This window comes from Galleria mellonella, unplaced genomic scaffold, assembly GCF_026898425.1.
Source record: "Galleria mellonella isolate WM207_F2 unplaced genomic scaffold, CSIRO_AGI_GalMel_v1 utg172, whole genome shotgun sequence".
Lineage (NCBI taxonomy): Eukaryota > Metazoa > Arthropoda > Insecta > Lepidoptera > Pyralidae > Galleria > Galleria mellonella.
The window spans coordinates 3,157,941-3,178,144 of NW_026442015.1; the positions used below are offsets into that span (position 1 = coordinate 3,157,941).

The 20,204-nt window shown below is 31.1% G+C and overlaps 1 protein-coding gene across 5 annotated transcripts; it reads left to right on the plus strand.

Annotated features, from left to right (window-relative positions):
• The first annotated feature begins 253 nt into the window (after nucleotides 1–253).
• On the plus strand, nucleotides 254–18,656 carry LOC113514249 (transcriptional repressor protein YY1-like). Of its 5 annotated transcripts, none has more exons than XM_026898278.3 (12): nucleotides 254–527; nucleotides 3,262–3,376; nucleotides 5,370–5,469; nucleotides 6,628–6,748; nucleotides 8,771–8,838; nucleotides 9,419–9,556; nucleotides 10,676–10,762; nucleotides 11,540–11,641; nucleotides 12,165–12,266; nucleotides 13,102–13,222; nucleotides 13,836–13,955; nucleotides 14,635–18,656. In XM_026898278.3, the coding sequence occupies exons 2-12, from the start codon at nucleotides 3,287–3,289 to the stop codon at nucleotides 14,762–14,764; spliced, it is 1,179 nt and encodes a 392-aa protein (XP_026754079.1). In that variant the 5' UTR covers nucleotides 254–527; nucleotides 3,262–3,286; the 3' UTR covers nucleotides 14,765–18,656. The 5 variants fall into 5 exon arrangements, with proteins under 5 accessions (XP_026754079.1, XP_026754083.1, XP_026754084.1 ...); XM_026898282.3 differs by having other exon boundaries at nucleotides 8,774–8,838; XM_026898283.3 differs by having other exon boundaries at nucleotides 6,643–6,748.
• The last annotated feature ends 1,548 nt before the right edge of the window (nucleotides 18,657–20,204 follow it).

The following is a 20,204-nucleotide window of genomic DNA, read 5'->3' on the forward strand; positions in this document are numbered from 1 at the left end:
AAATTGACGTTAAATTGCAAAACCAACTCACATGTTTCATTTGTTAGATTCAAGAAATACTTTATTTTACTTAGATTCTTAGAACCAATTTAATCTTTAATATAAAAAAATATTAAGTTTTTTTCACTACAAATCATAATTAAGTATATGAAAACAGCTTTCAAAAAATTATTGTGGCGGATATTGCATCTGGCAACTTTTGGTATCAAAAATGAAAATGACATGTATAGATGCCTTAGTAATCTATGTACAATTCTTTTGCACGAACGACTGCGGGAAGGGCGTCCATTTTGCTTCGCCATATTGAATTTGGTCGGACATCTTTGGACGCCATGTTTAGTCGGACATATTTTATAAACATTTTCGCGTAATATTCAAATATTTTTCAGTCTAAATAGTGAACTTTTTTTCACTGAAAACTGTGACATTGATTGTAGTGAATATTGAACAGGAAAATTCTGAATCTACGCAGTAGTCCATATCTGTCTCCAGGGGGCCGTCCAGCTTTTGTTACAAGATAAATAGAGGTAAATTATTTCTACCAAAAACATCTTACTTTTTGACACATCGTAACAAGTGTTCCTCTTTTTCTATGTAATTACGTTTTTTATGTTCCAATAAGGGAAGATTAAATGAAGGTCATGATAAGAGACTTTCGTCTTTATAATCATTGGCGTGGTCATTTTATATTTATTTAGAAAATTGGTACAAATCAATCGCTCCGGCCGGTTGCGCCAGTTCAATCACACCTGCTGCAAGCTATAGCTGTTTTTAAATACTTCAATGTAGTTCTTTATGTAGTTAAGTATATTTTATTCTCTGCGGGTGGTAACAAAGAATTTGTGCATATCAATTAGGTACTAATTCCGCAGCAGACGTAACGTTAATAGTACCTATTGCATGATAAGTGTCATTCAATACTCTTCTATACGTTCGATTTTAGAATCTTTCTACACACTATTTAACTAATTGGATCGATTCGTTCTATTTAAGTACTTATTGTAGGACTGTATGACTAAAAATATCTTTGATAAGCAGTTTATCCTATACGGTTATTTATATCATAATTGAGCATTGTTTGTGTACTTCTAATCATTTGTTTATTTTTAATGTGTTATGGAGGCAAAGGAAATAATGTTCTCATGATACAGCCATTTAGTTTTTTTTATTATCCATCAAAACTTGTTTGATAATTCTTGCTTTATTTCTATATAGTTAACCTGCATTTCCTTTTTTATTAAAATAATCAGTTTTGGTTTTTTGATATATAATCTTGGTTATAATTAAGTTTTTATTCCTAAAACTTTAATGGTCTTTGAAACTCTACCAAATTATGTAAATTATGAAATGATCAATAGATCTATTACTATTTTTAATTACCCTTAGGGTATGCACTGACCAAAATTTCCTATTTTACAGCTAAGCTTTTTGTTATACTAGTCAGATTGTAATAAATAATTAAATAAAATAATCATTCAATCATGTTAGCAAGACATTTCAAGTTGTCAAATGTCTAAACAAATATAGAGTAAATGAAAGACATTAAAAGTGGGTAGATAAATGCCCCAATATCATATTACATTATTTAAAGGCAAGTATAGGTATTACATGTAAATCTAAATATATTATATGACTATTGTTGACAAACTTGAATAAATAAATGGCAACAACAATTTCTGTTTGCCTATATAATAGATTGTATTATAATTAAAAATGTTAAATAGATAATAGGTGTGACCAATCAGAAAAATACCTACCTATTCCACTTAAAAGAAATGCTCACTTACACACCAAATACATATTGTGAGGTTATGTGTGCAATTCTTATAAATCAATTAACATTTGTAATGCGAGAACAAAATAGGATTATAAGCTTCCTGTACTCTGGTGCTTTAGTGTGAGATTATTACTGTAATGTACCTATTAATTAAATTCTGTGTTGTTGAGGTTTCAATAGCGTATTTAAAATATTAGTGGATTGCGCTGTTTCAGAGATTAATAGTTAATGAAGATAGTGACACAGGATTTTGAGGTCATTATCAAAGTCAAGATTAATTTATTCAAGTTGAGCTTCAAATCAATTATGTAACCAATGACAATAAACCCATATTTAAATTTTAAATTCAAATCTTTGTTAATGAAATTGTAATCCTGCTTGTGTTGTTAGTTTATGCTATCTAAGTATTGATAAGGATAATAGACAAGGATGAAGGCGGGTCAATCAATCCATTGTGATAAATTCAACAATGTAACCATACTTGAGTTTATCAAGCGGACTGGAGGTATTGCTAGCAATAGGGTAGCAAATACCCATTACAACAAGTCTCTTCCTTCTTGGATATTATTGATTTTTTTAAGAGAAATAGAAAAGTCAAGATCTATTAATATTCCATATTTGTTGAATCTAGCTCCACAACTAAATGCTTGTTTGAACAGGAAATAAATGGACTGACTGGATAAGGAGGTCTTTAATTAACACAATCATTTAAAAGTTATTAAACTTAGTCTAATGATATATAATAATCTTTCCATTAATTTAATAGTATAATTAACATTTCTGATTATTTAAATACTATCATAAATAAATTATAAAAGTAATTTTTTTTTTAATTTCGAAGTGCAATAGACGGAATTCTATTAGCATGGTAATAGAATAATGAATAATAATAGGCAAAGAACAGTTATTCACATAGTTTTCAATGGACTTCAAAGAAAAGGTTCTTAATTCAGCTATATTTTTTTTTTAAGTTTGTTACCATAACTCCATCAGTTTTAAACCAATTTGGATTTTTTTTTTTTTTATAAAATGGCTATACTTACATATTGGATTGAAACTGGCTTTATCATTATTAAAGTCAGTTTTTTTTTTTTTGGAAAACACAATTTTAAATTATTTTAATATCTCAAAATATATGCGAAACTAGCTTATTTTTCCTCTTACAGAGTCCATTTTTACTTATCGGGCTAAATACTATCCTATCTCTAAATTTGGAACGGATAATACGCATTTAGGAAATTTCATTAAAAACGGATAAAATGGTTTTGGAGATTAGTGTGTACCAATATTGACACGGCATTTTCATATATTAATATTTGTATTACATAACATACTGGAGTTCGACAAATAAATACAAGGGCTACTCTCACTCCATGTACAATAGTTCCTTTGTGCATATCTTAAAGTGAAAATAAACTTTTGAACTACTCACCTAAATAGTAATCTGAGAGAACAACATAGTCATCATGTTCCTTTTTCGATAGCAGGTGAAAGGTGGTGCGGTTCAAGATGATGAACCAGGAGATTATGTGCGAGGTGGAGATCGGCACGCACGGCTCCATGGTTGAGATCGATGGGGATGACCAGGTCGGAGTCAAGGTGAGTCGTCAATTGCCAACAAGCCATTATCAATTGTATTTATTATTTAAGAAAGTATCAAAATATACCTTTACATTGAAAATCTATAAAAATGAATCACGGAATGTGTTGCTAAGCGCAAATCTCGAGAACAGCTGAACTGATTTCGCTAATTCTTATTTTAGAATATTCCTTTAAGTACGAGGATGGTGCTTACAGAGAGAAAAATTTTAAAAATTTAAAAATTCTAAAAACACTTCTATACTCCCATACAAACAATTCGTAATAAGACTTAAAAGGCAATTTGAACTTTAATACCATACCATAAAGTTCAAGTGTCAGTGGAGAGGTTCCGGGAAGGCAAAACAATTGAGTGACGTTAGTATCTCAATATTTATACGATGGTAGCATTAGTCAAACAAAACAAATAGCAGATTAAATATTAAAAAAAAAATTAAAGAATCGACTGTTAGGCGGTACGAAGTTCGCGGGGCCAGCTAGTAAATAATATAATAAAATGCAACTGCACATATCACACAGCGCCATCTAGTTCAGAACTAAACAAACATTGTGCTATGGATACTAGACTCTGAAAGACATACTTAAATACTTTTTATATTTTTTTTATAAATACTTTTATATACATAATGAACATCTAGGTCTAGATTCTAGACCAATACAAACAGACATGACTAATACGAATATTTGTATTGTATGAAAATCGAACTCTTGACTATTGGTAGGTGAAACAATGTGTTAAGGTCATCTCAAGAGTAAAATATTTTACACGTTAAGTTACAAATGTACCTTATTCTACCGATTTGTAACTATTATATAGTAAATAAAAAGACTACTATATATTTAAAAAAAAAAAATTGAATGAAAGTTATCTTAGTCTTTTAGTAAATCTATTCTCATTATGAAAATATATAAATATGCACATATTCACAACTACAACTAGAATTATTCTTGGCTGATTAACATATAGTACACCACGCGGAAGTTATTCGACTCCATAATTTAAGCTTCAAGAACTGCAATATTCATTTGATTTACAACTTCCTGCATACAAAGTAACGTTCCATATTGAAAATTATATTAAATCTGCCTATTAGCATGCCGTTTGAACTTATGATTATGTGACAGCGTATATGTGAAACAAAACAATCTCAACACCTACTTATATTGAATGTACATACTATGTTTTACATATCTCTAACGAATGCAAGTGGCAACAGCTTCTGAGTGTGAATGTATACTCAAATACGAAACGAGATATAGCAATCTATACTAAATGTGGCCTTATGGCCGATTTTCCTAGCTTTTTATTCCTAGCCGGGTATCGAACTCTCCTGACATAAACCAGTAAGATAAAGTAAATGACCCATTATTATCATGCTTCTATTAGTTACGCCTATAACCTATACCGCCACCGAGTATCCTTACGGAAATACCTTTTCACACTAAGCTAGATGTGTAAAAGGAATCACAAATCTCGTTTTTAATTTTCCACACAAAACCACAGATGTAATAGATGTAATATAAAATATTCCCAGTGGCGTTAAAACCGGATAGCACTCACGTTACGTTAATACGGCATAAACACTGAACACTTGCATGCATCTGACATGAAACTATGTGAATAAGTTTATACAAAATGTTAACATTTTTTCTCTATTTCTGAAAAATATTGATAGGCCGTTGCCCCATAGCTGTCAATAGCAAATAAAATCCCTTCAATTAACTCGTACCATATTTCAACGCATGTTGAATTAATACAATATCTTTTAAATACACAAACGGGACTTACGCAATAAAACCTTTGCAGATAAACAATACCTACATACCTGTTTCTTTATTGCCGATAATTTAATTTAATGTATAATTAACATAGAACTACAGTTCTAGAGATCCCCTTAAATAGTTTTATGGGACTCTTGATACCTACATTCTTATAATACCTGCATTCTTACATTTCCACATAATTGTAATCTCTATTATATTTGTGTTCTAGTATGAAGAGATAGAAGCAGCTCAATATGAGGAGTACATAACGGATGATCAATATGAAGAAGTGGAAGAACAAGTCATTGGTATGCAGCATTTGGAGGAAGGTACTTAATTCAACATCTTGTATTACTATACTAAACATACCCTTATATCTGGAACCCACACAGATAATGTTCACAATGTTACAAAATTATGACCAAATAGATTTATTTTACTGCACTATAGGTTATCAAATGATACTGAGGTGACTACATCTAATTAATAGAAGCTTTATATCTATGACAATAAGGCTTTTTGTAACTACAAGTGAGTTAAATTTCAGTGGCAATATATATATATATATATATATATATATATATATATATATATATATATATATATATATATATATATATATTTTAAAGTAGACTACAATGTAAATATCAATATTATAAATTGGGTAAAACTTTTCAGAACAAATCAAAGTATAATAAGTTTACGTTCTGAGCAAAATCAAATATGTAGTAATCTCTAACCCGGTTATGGTATAAGTACTTAGTTATTCTTATGTAAATGACAATGAATTCATGTCCATTTTATTTCCTCATTTTTTTTTTATTTATTTTATGTTATTTTTCTTTCGTTTGTTATTATTATTTTATTTCTGCTCTCTCTTTCTCTATTATCACTTTTAATTCATCATAATTTGTTTTCATTCCTTTATATCATAGATCCAGCTCCTGTCCAGCCCTGTATTGCACGCACTTATACAGCTAACATGCGGCCAACGTTATGATTTTGAGTGAGACGGGTTTATAGTTTTGTCTGCATTTCACCAACGGCGTAGTAGCCCCGGGTGTTGATTGCTTTTGTTATTTTTTTGTCTCTAAAATAGAAAGTGGATATAGCTTATAAGCCACAATGGGTTTGAATAATTTACCTCAATATTAAAGTGAACTAATCCTGTCAACCGGAAGTAAGCCGAAATCAAATTGAAATCGTTTTATTATATAGCATATTTTTTAGTCACTTATGCACTTGTGTAATTTTTGTAGAGTAATGTAAAAGTCAACTACTACGCCCGTCTCTCTGTCGTATTTCCTAGAGAGTTAAGACTAATTATGAATACTAAACCCCTACACGGTGTTAAGGTCTAAAATAAGCACAATATTAAACTCTCATCTTTTTTATTTAATTTTCTTTTTTATTGAATACACTTTACCGATAATCCTACTTTCAACGAAAATTCACCCGATTTGGAAATGTCGGCTCGTTGCTGACAGATTACAAAATTGCAGTTGGCAGTGAGGAGGTGATACTGCCCGGTATATCTGGCGAGGAGGTGTTGAACCCTAACGAGAACCCGTACGACCCGATATACCAAACCCCGCCATCTAGCAGCAGGTATGTATATTTTTATTTCTTTTATAAAACTCTTACATTTATACGGTCTTACTACAAAAATAATTAAACATTTGGCTCAATTTATTTATTTATTCATTAAAAGCATTCTCTCCCAGTCAACCTTAGAGAAGTGTCAGTATACTCGAATGCGTTACTAGTAATAATTGATATACATACATACAAAATTTTACTAATATAAACAATACATATGTACACATGTATAAAATATATTGTACACGAAGATGAGAATAATAGATAGTACTTACTGATTCTCTTAATGATTACTCGATTCTTAGGCGTTATTTCTTTAAACCTATCCTCTTAACCAAATATTAGAATTTTATATTTTCTCAAAATTAATCCTTTTATGGACAATCATAAATTAAATTTATAATAGTTTTAAATCTATTAGAAATTTTGTAGAACCTATTCATAAAGATTTCGTTATGATATCAAACTGAAATTTAATTTTTAGTTAAGTGGTGCCTTAGAATCCACTTTACTATGTATCTATATAGATTTTAACAGAACCATAGAATTTACTTCTACATTGCTGTATCAATATGTAATGTATACCAGATTATAAATCGGACCTTCAGGAATACAACTGAAACTGCACCCAATTTGTTGCTGTTGTTTTTACGTTATGTCGATTCAAACATACAAGATAAACAAACTTTCTAAAATTATTATTTTGGCATCAATTCACCTTGTTAAGACCATTCAAGAAAAAATATTCTTAAATATTTCCCAAGCACAGACATAGCCTAGTTGCGATTTCTTTTTATTAATTAGTAAGATAATCTATAGATTATTGTAACAAAATTTACACCTTTTATTTTTAATAAATAATACTTTGTTTTGTTTAGACATAAACAGATGTTATATACGCTTTTGTAAATATGTTTTGAATAGTCGTTTGTATTTTTTTTGTATGACGCATAATCTTTAATTATTTATTTATATGCTTTTGTACATTCACTTCTAATAAAGATATTAGGTTATAATGAAATATACAAAGGCAACCTTGAGAATCTGAAAGGTGCGTACTACAGAGTATAGATAAATAAAATTATAAATATTTATAAACATAAAATAACTATTATACATATAAATAACTTAACTGTCAATTGTATTGTAAATTTTTTTTATTTGAGCTTTGAGGCATGAATGGTCTGCGCCATTCTGATATCATTTGGGAGGGAATTCTAAATTTTTTTTTTCCAAAATTTCCAAAGCAGCTTGCACTGTAAAGGATTTGGTTGGTTTCTTTAATAAGACTACCTAAGCATCACTTATAGTCTGATGAATTATAATTTAAATAAAATGTAAATAAACGAATAATTGACACAACCAAAAGATAGTAAACACACACTTCCTAATCTCCCTCCGTTTCCTTCCCAATCCTATTCCAAGCTTGTGAGCACATCCAACTTTAAAAAAAAATATAACACTTTCCTGAAGTTGACTGAGAGAGAAAGCTTTGAGAATAAAGTCCGCCTTGTACACATGTACTAATGAATAAGTAAATAAGATAGTAGAAAAAACGATAAATTAATTATTTCGATTTGTTACTAATTATACTTAAAGAACGTTTATAATTTTAACAAAACTTGATTACATTTACATTAAGTTGTCGAAGTCTAACAACGTTTTGCATTATCTACCGATTTTCATTGTCTATTTAAAAAGTGCTTCTATTATTATACTACCACCACATAGTGCCTAAACCTAGTGTACAATTTTTTTCTTTGATATGTACATAATAGTATTTACATCAAAATAGAAACCAGAACATAGAGTACTTATTTGAGAGAAAATTATATAATATATTAATAGGCAAATATAAAGGCAAACAAGACAGCGCCATGCTGATTTTAATAAATTTATTAAAGTCAAAAGAGATCGCTGACTCGTCCCGGAAGTGCTATAAACATTTATGTATATTGATAATATAAAAATAATAGGCCACATATATAAACTGCTTCTTTACGTCATTTAACAATATGATATTTGTTCCAGAAGAGGTCGAGGCAGACCCCGTGCCAATGCTAACATAGCAAACAATATTCACCATCTGATGCCCATTGGTAAGTTATAAACTTATATGTCACAATATCAAAATCATATTGTTTTTTTTTTTGTCTGGGAATTGAGTTTAATTCGAACTGATGATAGGAAAACATCACAGTACAAACCCCTATACAAGAGGTAAATGAATCCATCTATGAAATCGATAGAATGAGATAGCGTCGTGTGCTGTCTCATTCTATCTTATGCACTCACGATAACTATTCCATCATTAGATTCGTTTACCGTTTCTAAGAAGCCATGATTTTTAGCATCATCGATCGTATTGGCAATGTATTTATTATATTCTTGTAAAAAGATGTAAGAGTTATTTAAAAATTTGAATTATGATAAAGTGGAAGTTAATAACTAGTTTTGAACTGAACAATTTCTCACAGTATTAATATGTATTGTCTTTTATCTCTCTCATATGTAATTTTGCTGAAAAAAAAATCATAGAGTATTGACATTTTCTAAACAAGAATGTGCATGCACTGTTATCTGTATCTATTATTAATTTTTATCACTGTCTATTTAGCCATAAAAAAACAACCAGTCAGACTTCACATTTATATTATTAAATCGGCTTTTGCTTTCCAGGCGAGGTGCCCATGGGCCTAATGGAGGGAGTGGGCACTAACCGCGGCACAGCGCGCCGGTGGGAACAGAAACAAGTACAGATCAAGACTATGGAGGGCGAGTTCTCAGTTACTATGTGGGCTACTGGTGAAGATGATGGTATTTATTTTATTTTTTTAATTATTTAAATACAATATTAGCGATCTGCCCCAACTTTGCATAAGTAAAAAATACAAATAGATAAATTAATAATAGAATAGAAAGAAAAATTTGTATTTTATGTTAGCATTGAGCATGTTTGATAGGCAGCAGCTTCCCTCTTTAGACATCTCCAAAGCCTTCGGTTGTCAATCCACCTGCCGTGGCAACTACTGGCAAAACCCCCCAAGGAAGAAGCTTATATTCAACAGTGGACTCATATGATGATAATGATGATTAGCATTAATAAGCAAATTTTTGATACCTTTGGTTGGAATATGCAAAAATCTATATCAGTGGTCTTGATAAGGGCAAAACAATAATTATTAGAAATTTTCTCTATGCGTCTATTATGTTTGTTTCGTAATCAAAACTAAACAAACTAAACCTACTTCAATTGGATGTGGTTCTCACATTTCTATTCCTGAAATCATATTTAGAATTTATGTTAAACCATAAATTCTGAATATGTTTTATCTTAGACCATCAAAAAGTTGTATCTATTTCATTAATTTTCGCACTTCTGCAATTCACGGGTATTAAATAGCCGGCAAAAAGTTACTTCTGTAAATAGCTGTTATTTTCTATTGGTCTAAGTAAACAATAAATAAAATAGTATTTTATTAAAATCAACAAAAAAGTATACTTCTAAAGGTATACATGTGAAATTTAATCTTTTTCAATTATACTTAGCATAATTATTCATTCCAAGTACCTTTTTATTATATAGTATAAGTTAATTTGTCTTTCTACCTGTGTGAAGCCGGGGCTGGTTGCTAGTATATAATAGGGATTTTATAGCAACACAATACAATCATATTACTCAAGTCTTCCATATGTTATGGAACACAGCGTAGTCTGAACTCTCTATCGCAAATACACTGACTAATTCTGACCCACAGTATAATCTGGGTTTTTGGATAAACCGTGCAGTGGCCATCTCTTCAAGGCCGCCACCACGGACCGGCGTCTAGCCCGTCAGAAATTTAGACTGTGAGCTTTACAATTTATCAAAAAAAAAATGTATGCAACAATGACACCAGTTAATGACTCGCTTTATAATTAAAATATTATTTTCAGATGATGGTTCAAACCCTGAGCCCGATCCAGACTACACGGAGTACATGACTGGAAAGAAAAATATATTAGGCAGTGAAACTATGCCAGGTAACTGTTGGTATATTTTGTTAGCGGTTAGTTACAAGTTGTATACATATACAGATATACCAGAAGAAGTCTTTGTACAAAAGTTATTTACTTGGGTACCTCTGTCACATTCGTGTTTCTACCGTGAATCAGTTGTTATCATGGCTGTGTTTCGTTTTGAAAGGTGAGATATGGCTGTAAATTTACACGGTACAGAGATATAACACTAGTCCTTAGAAATATATAAATTGTGAGTTATAGTTACTTTTTTTTCACCTTAGAAATGGCAACACATAGAGGATATTATGAGCGAAACAGTATACTCTGTTATGTTCATGTCAATAGGTGACGGTTACCACTAAGGTAGACCATCAGCTTGTTTATCATTCTAAGTTGCATAAAAAAATTAACTTATAACTTTGAAAAAGAACTTAACCAATCACTATTAATATTGGTATACACATACTAAATGGGATGGAGAAGGATATGGGCTACTTTTTATCCCGGTTAGTAAACATACCCCGGCCATGTGGACGAAGTCGCGGGTGAAAACTAATATGTAATCTATTTCTTTGTTTTGTTTAAGGAATGTCGTTTTTATTGTTTGCATTATAATACTCATAATAAAATAACAGCAAACTTCCTGGTTTTATTTGAAATTAATACTGACACATTCTAATTAATTGGCACCTCAAAAATTTTGAAAATGAGTTAAATTATTTTGCTGCAGGTTCCATATAGGAAAGGTAGCCTGTTACTAAATAATGTGATTGTCTAATACGATAAATACCATTTCAGGTCTAGACTTGTCAGATCCCAAGCAGTTAGCGGAATTCGCCAGGCCCGGTCATAAGATACGGTTAAAGAAGCCTTCACCAGAATCATCTGATAGAACTATAGGTAAGTCACATTCTTACTAAACGAACATCTTAATTGACAAATTAGCTGTGTAACCTTCACCTATAGCCCCTACCTGGTGCCGCAACTGCGTATACTAATAGCACACACGCGGTAGCTATTTATTATGGTTTACCGAGTACAGCATGAAACAATAGATGGCAACACTGGAGGTGCTTAAAATTGGTTAACTCAAGTACTTAAATTTTTTTTTTACGTGTGTATGGACGACTTTTAAAAATTGTATTGTATCGAGGCAATGTCCTTTTTTTGTCAAAAATTGTATTTTATAACATTTGTCGAATAAAATCTAAAAATCGAGCTTATTTTTTATCAATTATACCACACTGCCATCTACTGCAGACATGAGTACATATCAGGTCTATTCAAATAATATCCCTAGAGATGTCAACTAGACAACCTTGTCTCAAAAATTTATATATAATTTACAAAAAATAATACATATATACATTTTGTACAAAGTCTAAGTAAATAGTTACTAATTATTAAATATTTTTTTCGACAGCATGTCCACACAAGGGCTGCACGAAAATGTTCCGTGATAACTCCGCCATGCGCAAACATCTACACACACACGGACCGCGAGTGCATGTGTGCGCCGAGTGTGGTTTGTATTAATATATAAAAATATATTCACTGTAAGCCATGTCAGATACCTTTGTGTATATCAAAGATGACCTAGAAACTATTGACCCTCACATTTTACCAGAGGGAGACTTTGTACAAAAGTTGATTGCTTGGGTACCACTGTCCCATTCGTGTTTCAACCGTGAAGCAGTTGTGCTTGCATGGCTGTGTTTCGGTTTGAAGGATGGGATATGGCGTGAATTTACTGGGTACAGAGGAATAACACCTGAGTCCTCAGGAATAGCAACGCGTGAGGAGTATCATGGGTGAAACAGTATACTCTGTTATGTCCATGGTACTGCTCATGTCTATAGGCGACGGTTACCATTTTCCATCAGGTGGGCCGTCAGCTTGTTTGCCATTCTAAGTTGTATAAAAAAAATCATGAGTTTGTGTCTATAATTTGAAATATTGAACTTTATGAGTATTGACAAAGAAACACTTATAATCGTCTGTGACAAAATAAAACTGTATATGGATGGATACAACAATTATGTAATATTCCAAACCAAATTGCAGAGTGACCAAGCTGAAAAGATCTTATTTCTGGGAAACTACAGGGCTAAGGTGCCTCATTGTATGAAATAGTAAAACTTACGAGAGCGTATATCTCTAGACGATATATAGCGTAGCACAACACACGTGATGAAAGCTCAAAGACCTATAATAAATAGATTATCCTTTAAACAAAATAACAAAGTACAGTCAACACCAGTTACCAACAGAACAGTTCATGCCTAGCAGCTACATACATAAGTGTAAATTTTATTTGCAAATTTTTATTTAATTTCAATATATGACAATTATTATTCCAGGTAAGGCATTTGTAGAGAGTTCCAAGTTAAAACGTCACCAGTTGGTGCATACTGGAGAGAAGCCATTCCAGTGCACGTTTGAGGGGTGCGGCAAGAGGTTCTCATTGGACTTCAACCTCAGGTATGACTCATTACCAATTTATCGAGGTATATTTTATATTTGATATATATCACAGGTCAGTTAGCCCATCATGATGAATTCATCAGGAATTAACCATGATAGTTTCCAGGGAGAACCGCGAGGAGGTCGACCTGGTTGGGTATATTGCTAGCAATGGAATTCTCAGTATCCATTACTTACAATCTCTTCCCCCCCCCCCCCCGGTATATTTTATATCTAATATAAAATATATATATATTTTATGGTCATAGAAAATAATGTAGTACTTTGACTTAAACTTTATTGTTGTTTATTTTTAAATCGTGTAAATTTCATCAGGCCATTGTCCCTCTAGACAATGACAGCGAAAAAAAGTTTATTACCTATTTCGATATCATCCATACCAATGGGATATCTTAAGTGTTTAAGAGCAATAGAAGCCAGAACAATATTTTTTAAGAAATTTTGTCTGTGTGCTTAATCCAGTGTCACATAAAAACTACTGCATCAAATTGGTTGCATCAATCGCTTTATGTTTTACTTTATTGATATTCACGCATACGAGGTAAAAGTCGAAAAGCATGTCTACTTGAAAGTAAAATAATATTTATTTCAACTATTACTTTTATTTCAGAACCCATGTTCGTATTCACACCGGGGACCGTCCATACGTTTGCCCGTTCGATGGGTGCAACAAGAAATTCGCACAGTCCACCAACCTCAAGTCGCACATACTCACACACGCTAAAGCCAAGTATGTATGTCCAAATACATTTATGTAGTCTAGCAAATTTGTTATGTTGCGAAACAAATTGCCAGTATTTTCTTAAGCACAAATCCTCAATAATTTTTTTTTAATGTTTGAAAATGGAATAGTAACCCCATCTGTGTTATCACTATACGCTAGTGAGGCACAAATAAAAGATGATAGGTGGAGAAGAAAGCAGGTTATTTGGCCTATAGTGACCCCATTCTAGACTCCATGTATCTAACTATCCCTTTCCCCTCCAGCTCAGTTGATGTTTAAATACTCAATTGGTTGGAAATAGTTGTAAATTTGTGTATTTATAATATTTAAATGAACCTATTTAATTTAAACTGAAAAATCTCTAGTTATTTATATTAAAAAAAAAAAAATATTGAAATAATATTTATTTCATTGTTTTAACCTTCATTATTTCAATTATTAATCTAGTTTTTTATTTGTTACAGCCTCCCCCGCCCTATGCTAGTGGTAAATGAATCTATATACATAAATTAGATACAGTTTCATTAAGAAATTTAAGAAAGAAGATATCAGACTATAATTCTATCTCACTTATATGATGATAGCATAATAACCTATCTTTGAATAGATTCATTTTCGACTTGTCTAGGGATCAGGATTCTTTTTTTATTTATATATCATAAACCTGTCAAATGGTCAATTCCAGATCTAGAAGTTCCCTATCACGCAACAGCGGCAATAATTACGAATCGGCGCGAACGACACCACAATTCGTACAGCTAGAGATGTCACCTGACGACTCTAACCCCCAGCTCATCTTCTACGCACATGACTGAAGTTCCGCACAGCTCGCCACTATCGCCACGTCCACCACGCTCACCAAGCATCTTTACACCAATACTCGGGGGCTGGTACGAGTGTTGTGACGTATCGTGCGATGACGCTCTAGTGTAGTGCTAATTAAAATTGTGAATGCGAGACTCGAATAGCAAGACTCTGATGCAGATTTGCAAGACTGGTGATTGATAGTAACATAGTGTTATAATTTTGTAGTTGTTTTAGTGTAAATTGGATGTGACCAAAGTTGGAGTAATTAGATAGAATAACGAACGCCATTTTCTTTATTAGAGACAGTATTTTCTCTGTCCGCCCATACCTGTATAAACTATGGTACCTTCTGGGCATTCAAAACAATGTTTATGTACTATGTATAGTAATCTCTCTTTATCTCTGCCATTTTTCTTAATAGATGAAACTTTCAATATATTTTGAAATAAAAAAAGAACATGAAATAATTATGTTTTTAGAAATTCTAAAGCAAATACAATAAAATACATTAAGTCTTAGATATCTACTAGTTGTTTGCTTAGAAACAAACATGTAGATGATTCTAAATCTGTTCAAACTCAAATCATTTTAATAACTTTTTTTAAACAATTTTTCAGAAGTTTGAGAGTCTACCGTGAAGTGAAATTCCGAATTTTCGGACTTAATTTCATGTTTTCGTCGTTCATACCGTAATTGGATCAGTAAAAAGAGCTTAACATTTCATTCGTTATTTTCTTAACAATATATTAACATTTTATGATAATAGTTCAAAGAAACTTTTTAATATTTTTAAATGGTAAGTATTATGTAATTTTGACATTAAATTTGTATTTCGTTCGGCCCCGAAATTTTGGAAAAAGTTTTATGGTAGGCCCTCTGTTTCACGTGCTTACCCAAACTGAAGATGAGCAAATTCTCTGACGTGGATACATTACTATACATAATATAAAAATAAGAAATATTGTTTGTTGCTGTAATTGCAACAATGACTTATACTAATACAAATTTTTGCACTTGTCTAAATATGTTCACCTTATCAAAACTTGAAATAATGTTTATTGATTAAATATTTTTGTATACTAGTTGGCAGGGAAGTATACGAGAGGCCTGATGATAAGTGGTAGTTACTGTAGCTTATAGATGCCTGCTCCATGTGACGTAATACATGTAACATACTGTTAAGCAACTGATCACGCGCTGGGATGATGCTAGTCCTAGATGCTTTATCACATGCGCCAAATAATGTCCAATCTTTCCCACATCTAGAAATTTGTATTATTTTGATAATAAAATCATTAAATATTGTGTGACTTGAGAACTGACTGAACCAATTTATCTATTTTTTAATATTTTAAATAGCCCAATTAAGATAAAAAAATGTAAATTAACAATTGTCATCATACTTTCAAATGCAAGAACTTAATTTCTGTCTACCTATATTTCAACTAGATATTTCTAAGAACGGCTTAGTATGAAATACAGCTTGTTAGGCATGAGTAATATTGTGTATGTGTGATAATGAAGCGCAACTATATATTGGATTTTAAATATATCCTTACTATACATAGGCCTCCCCTATAGACAACCATAAGAAACGGTCCTAAGTCACTTGCATCCACTGGCTCCCTGCAATTAATTTGAGGTCGTCTCTCCAACCAGTAGGGGTTCATTAGACACTGTATTTGCCCATATAGGGGTATTCTAAACTGTATTTGCCCGTACTGGGTCGCTACTCAAGAACTTTTTTTCACAATTGGTCTTTGAGTTATATAACCAGCCCATAAGGGCATATCGCTATGCTCGAAGTTTCTTTGTGTAACTGAAATGAGGACATCTGAAATAACCAAAGTGACCAATATAGCCTGAAGGATAAGCAAGCTAAAGTAGCAATTGTGGGTAAAAGTTGCTAAATATATAAAAAAAGATTGACAAATATTTAATTTATAATATATGTCGCCCTCCACTTGCTTGTTACGTGTATTATGTCAATGATTTTTTTAATGAATAAAAATGGAATGGTAATTTCGCCGATAATGATTTATGTTGGCGAGATACCAATGATGAGTGTTGAATGAGGATGAAGTCAGGTACAGGGTACTATTACTGGCAATGGAGCTATGCTAATGGTATGCATTTCATCTAAGTTATTAGTGGCCCTATAGATTTATAAATCTTCAACTAAAAAAGAAATGGTCAAAATTCCTAAACACTAGGTTTAAATACCTGAGAATGTACGCTTGAATAACCTGTAAATTTTGTACTATAATTTATAGATATGCCAAAAAATAACAATTGTAATATATAAGTTGAAATAACGTTAAGTAAGGAGAATGCATAATCTTATGTGTAACTAAAAGAAAAATATGTGGCTTTGAGCCTAATATTCAATTAAATCATAACAGATTTTTATTTTCAGTATTGCTTTCTTCATTATTCTAGTAAATTGAATTATTTGTTTCAATGAACTTTTATTACTAACGTAAGTGTAATGTGTCCTGGGACCTTTTCTTCCTTTACATGTTTATTTTCAAGTTATCTTATGTAAGCAATATCATATCCCAACAGTAAAATTGAAGATAACCTTCTGAAATTACAGTAAAATCGCAATTTTATTTAATTAATAATTTACATAGTGATTAAAATAATTTGATTTTGAAAAGGTTGAGCTTATATTCAATCTGTCATTAACCAAATGTGTATGAAGTAACTTCGTATGGTTTAAAGATGTCGCGTATTTTTTGAACTGACCACTGTTTATTTTACTATTACTATTAATAATATTTGCCATAAGTAATATCGAAATCAAGATATTTGAGTTTAAAATTCTACAAATCTGTACATAGTACTGAGAATTTTAAACTTTAATATCTTATAAATCGATAATTTTACCTATATTCTTTCATTACTTTAAACATAACCTAATTTTTTTTTTAGTTTTACTCAAATTTATATAAAATTAATAAATGTTCCTTTATAAAATGATCATACCAAAAAAGGTATGTTTATACCGTCATCGTCATTACGACGAAAATGTTTTAGTCTCACTAATATGCATTCTCCTTTAGTGCGCACATGGAAAAATTTGGTAAAACCTAAGAATTTTTCAAACATATTAATACCATATTTTTCTGAACTCACTGGCATTTCTAATTGTGTAATCAGTAGCAGCTTGTTAACCCCCAAGGAGTTAACATTACACCATATCTCTGCATCTCATAGTTTGAAAAACGATGTCAGTGCTATTTTACCATTGCAACCAATATTTTCCATATGTGCATTATTAATTTTCTTTTTTAGGGCATATTAAGAGAATTGACGATGTTACTCGTCACAAACATAAAGTTTTGTAATGACTGATGTATATATTATGTTTGTTTTTCATGGAAATTTAGCTGTATTGCATTATTTATATTGAAAACATATATTGCTTTTTAAAATTTGTTTTTAAAGGCCCTCTTGACTAAGAATTGCAATATTATGATCTTTTTTTTTTAAACATACTTTTTTTATATGTTACATCACTCCAATAAAAATTGTCAGTATATGTCTTTTTTTTCTAATATTATTTTTTTTAAACGTATCAACTACCAAAGGATCAATTTCATTACTAAAATTGTTATTAAAATAAATGTTTTCTGCTAATTGGTGTTGTAAACAAATGTATAAATAATTTATGTTCTGAAACATTGGATGGTACATGTTAGTTTAAGTAAAGAGGAGACACAGAGAACATAAAATTCCAATTATAAAAAAAGACTTCAATATACAATCAACGCCTTTTAAGTAAATTACCATGAAATTGCATGATACAAACCTTATTTATATACATATATTTTCATTCATCTGTTTCTATGTAATATACATAAATTAAATTTGTATATATATATATATATATATATATATATACAAATTTAAAAAATATCTATTAGTTGTCTAATACTCACATTATTAGCTGTATTTAATTTGGGACTAGATGGCGCGGTGAGATAAGTCTAACGCACTATATAATCTAAAAGTTTAATGCTATTATATCCACTGCTAATACAATTCCTTATATCCGATAAACATAAAAAGGGCCTTTTAATAACAAATTTATAATTGATTAAACAAAATCAATATAAGTTCCCTAAGAGTAATTTATTGGAACACATACATATTTTTTATATAATATATAATTGTGTAATATAGTGGTGCAATACAACTGAATAGTTTTCTTAATCGAAGTGAGAAGGGACAAACAATAAATTGTAAATATTTATATTAATTGTGTTTAATTTATATATCACCACATCTAAGACTAATAAATAAAATCTGATTACACCTATCAGGCAAACAGTATTGTATGAATTTTGGTGAGATAATTATGATGATAAATAAGAACAAAATGTTTCATTCCTATGGCAAAAATAGAGAAAATTGCCGCGTTATAAATAAATAAATATATGCGTTGTAATCCCAGATGGAGGTATATCATCTATTACTGGTAGACGTTATGCTACGTGCGGCACATTACGCCGAACATATTTGAATTCAACATCGCAAGCCCACTCTTTTTAGCCAAGAGATCTCTATATAAACATAAAATTAAAGACAATTTGACCTAAGGTAAAAGGACACCTAAAGGTCCCGTCAAAAAATCTAATTCATTAGCTTTTTTAATAAGGTAACTTATAAGCAACAGAAAGTTAAAGAAAACAAACCCAGACTCAATATAGAAATGTGCGTTTTCTACTGGCAATTGAACTCGAGATCTCATTTATAAAACGAGTTCACCACTGCGCTGCACTGAGTATTCTATATTATAATTCTAGCGGCCTGTCCCGGCGTCGCACGGATGGACATTTTTAACATTTCCCTTCACTGCTCTGCTCTTATTGTTCGTAGCGTGATGAAAACCTGCCCAGGAATATGAAGAATAATTGTACCAAGTTTCGTTAAAATCCGTCGAGTAGTTTTTGTTTCTATAACGAACATACAGACAGACAAAAAATTTACTGATTGCATTTTTTGCATTAGTGTCGATCAGTAATCACCCCCTGATAGTTATTTTGGAAATATATTTCATGTAGAGAATTGACCTTTACAGATTTATTATAAGTATAGATTTGTTCTTCAAGTAAAAGATAACAGAAAAAACTTTTTTCTCAAACATGCTTGGAAATGTGAGCATTATTTTGACAATCTTCTTCGAGATAAATCAAAATTGCCGTACTGGCCAGATACATGCAGGCAGCGGCCGGCAAAAGTTGTATGAAAATACATATCTGTCGTGTTTTGCGGCCAGATAAATTACTATGTAAACTCATATCTGTCCTATAATTTAAAAATGGAATGACCTTTTACTTCGAAACATAGCTACCAAGGAGGTAACTAATAAAAGGTTTTATTTAAATTTCGAACTGGCTTGCAAATAGAAAGTTGTTTATTAAAAAAAAAAACAAAGGAACA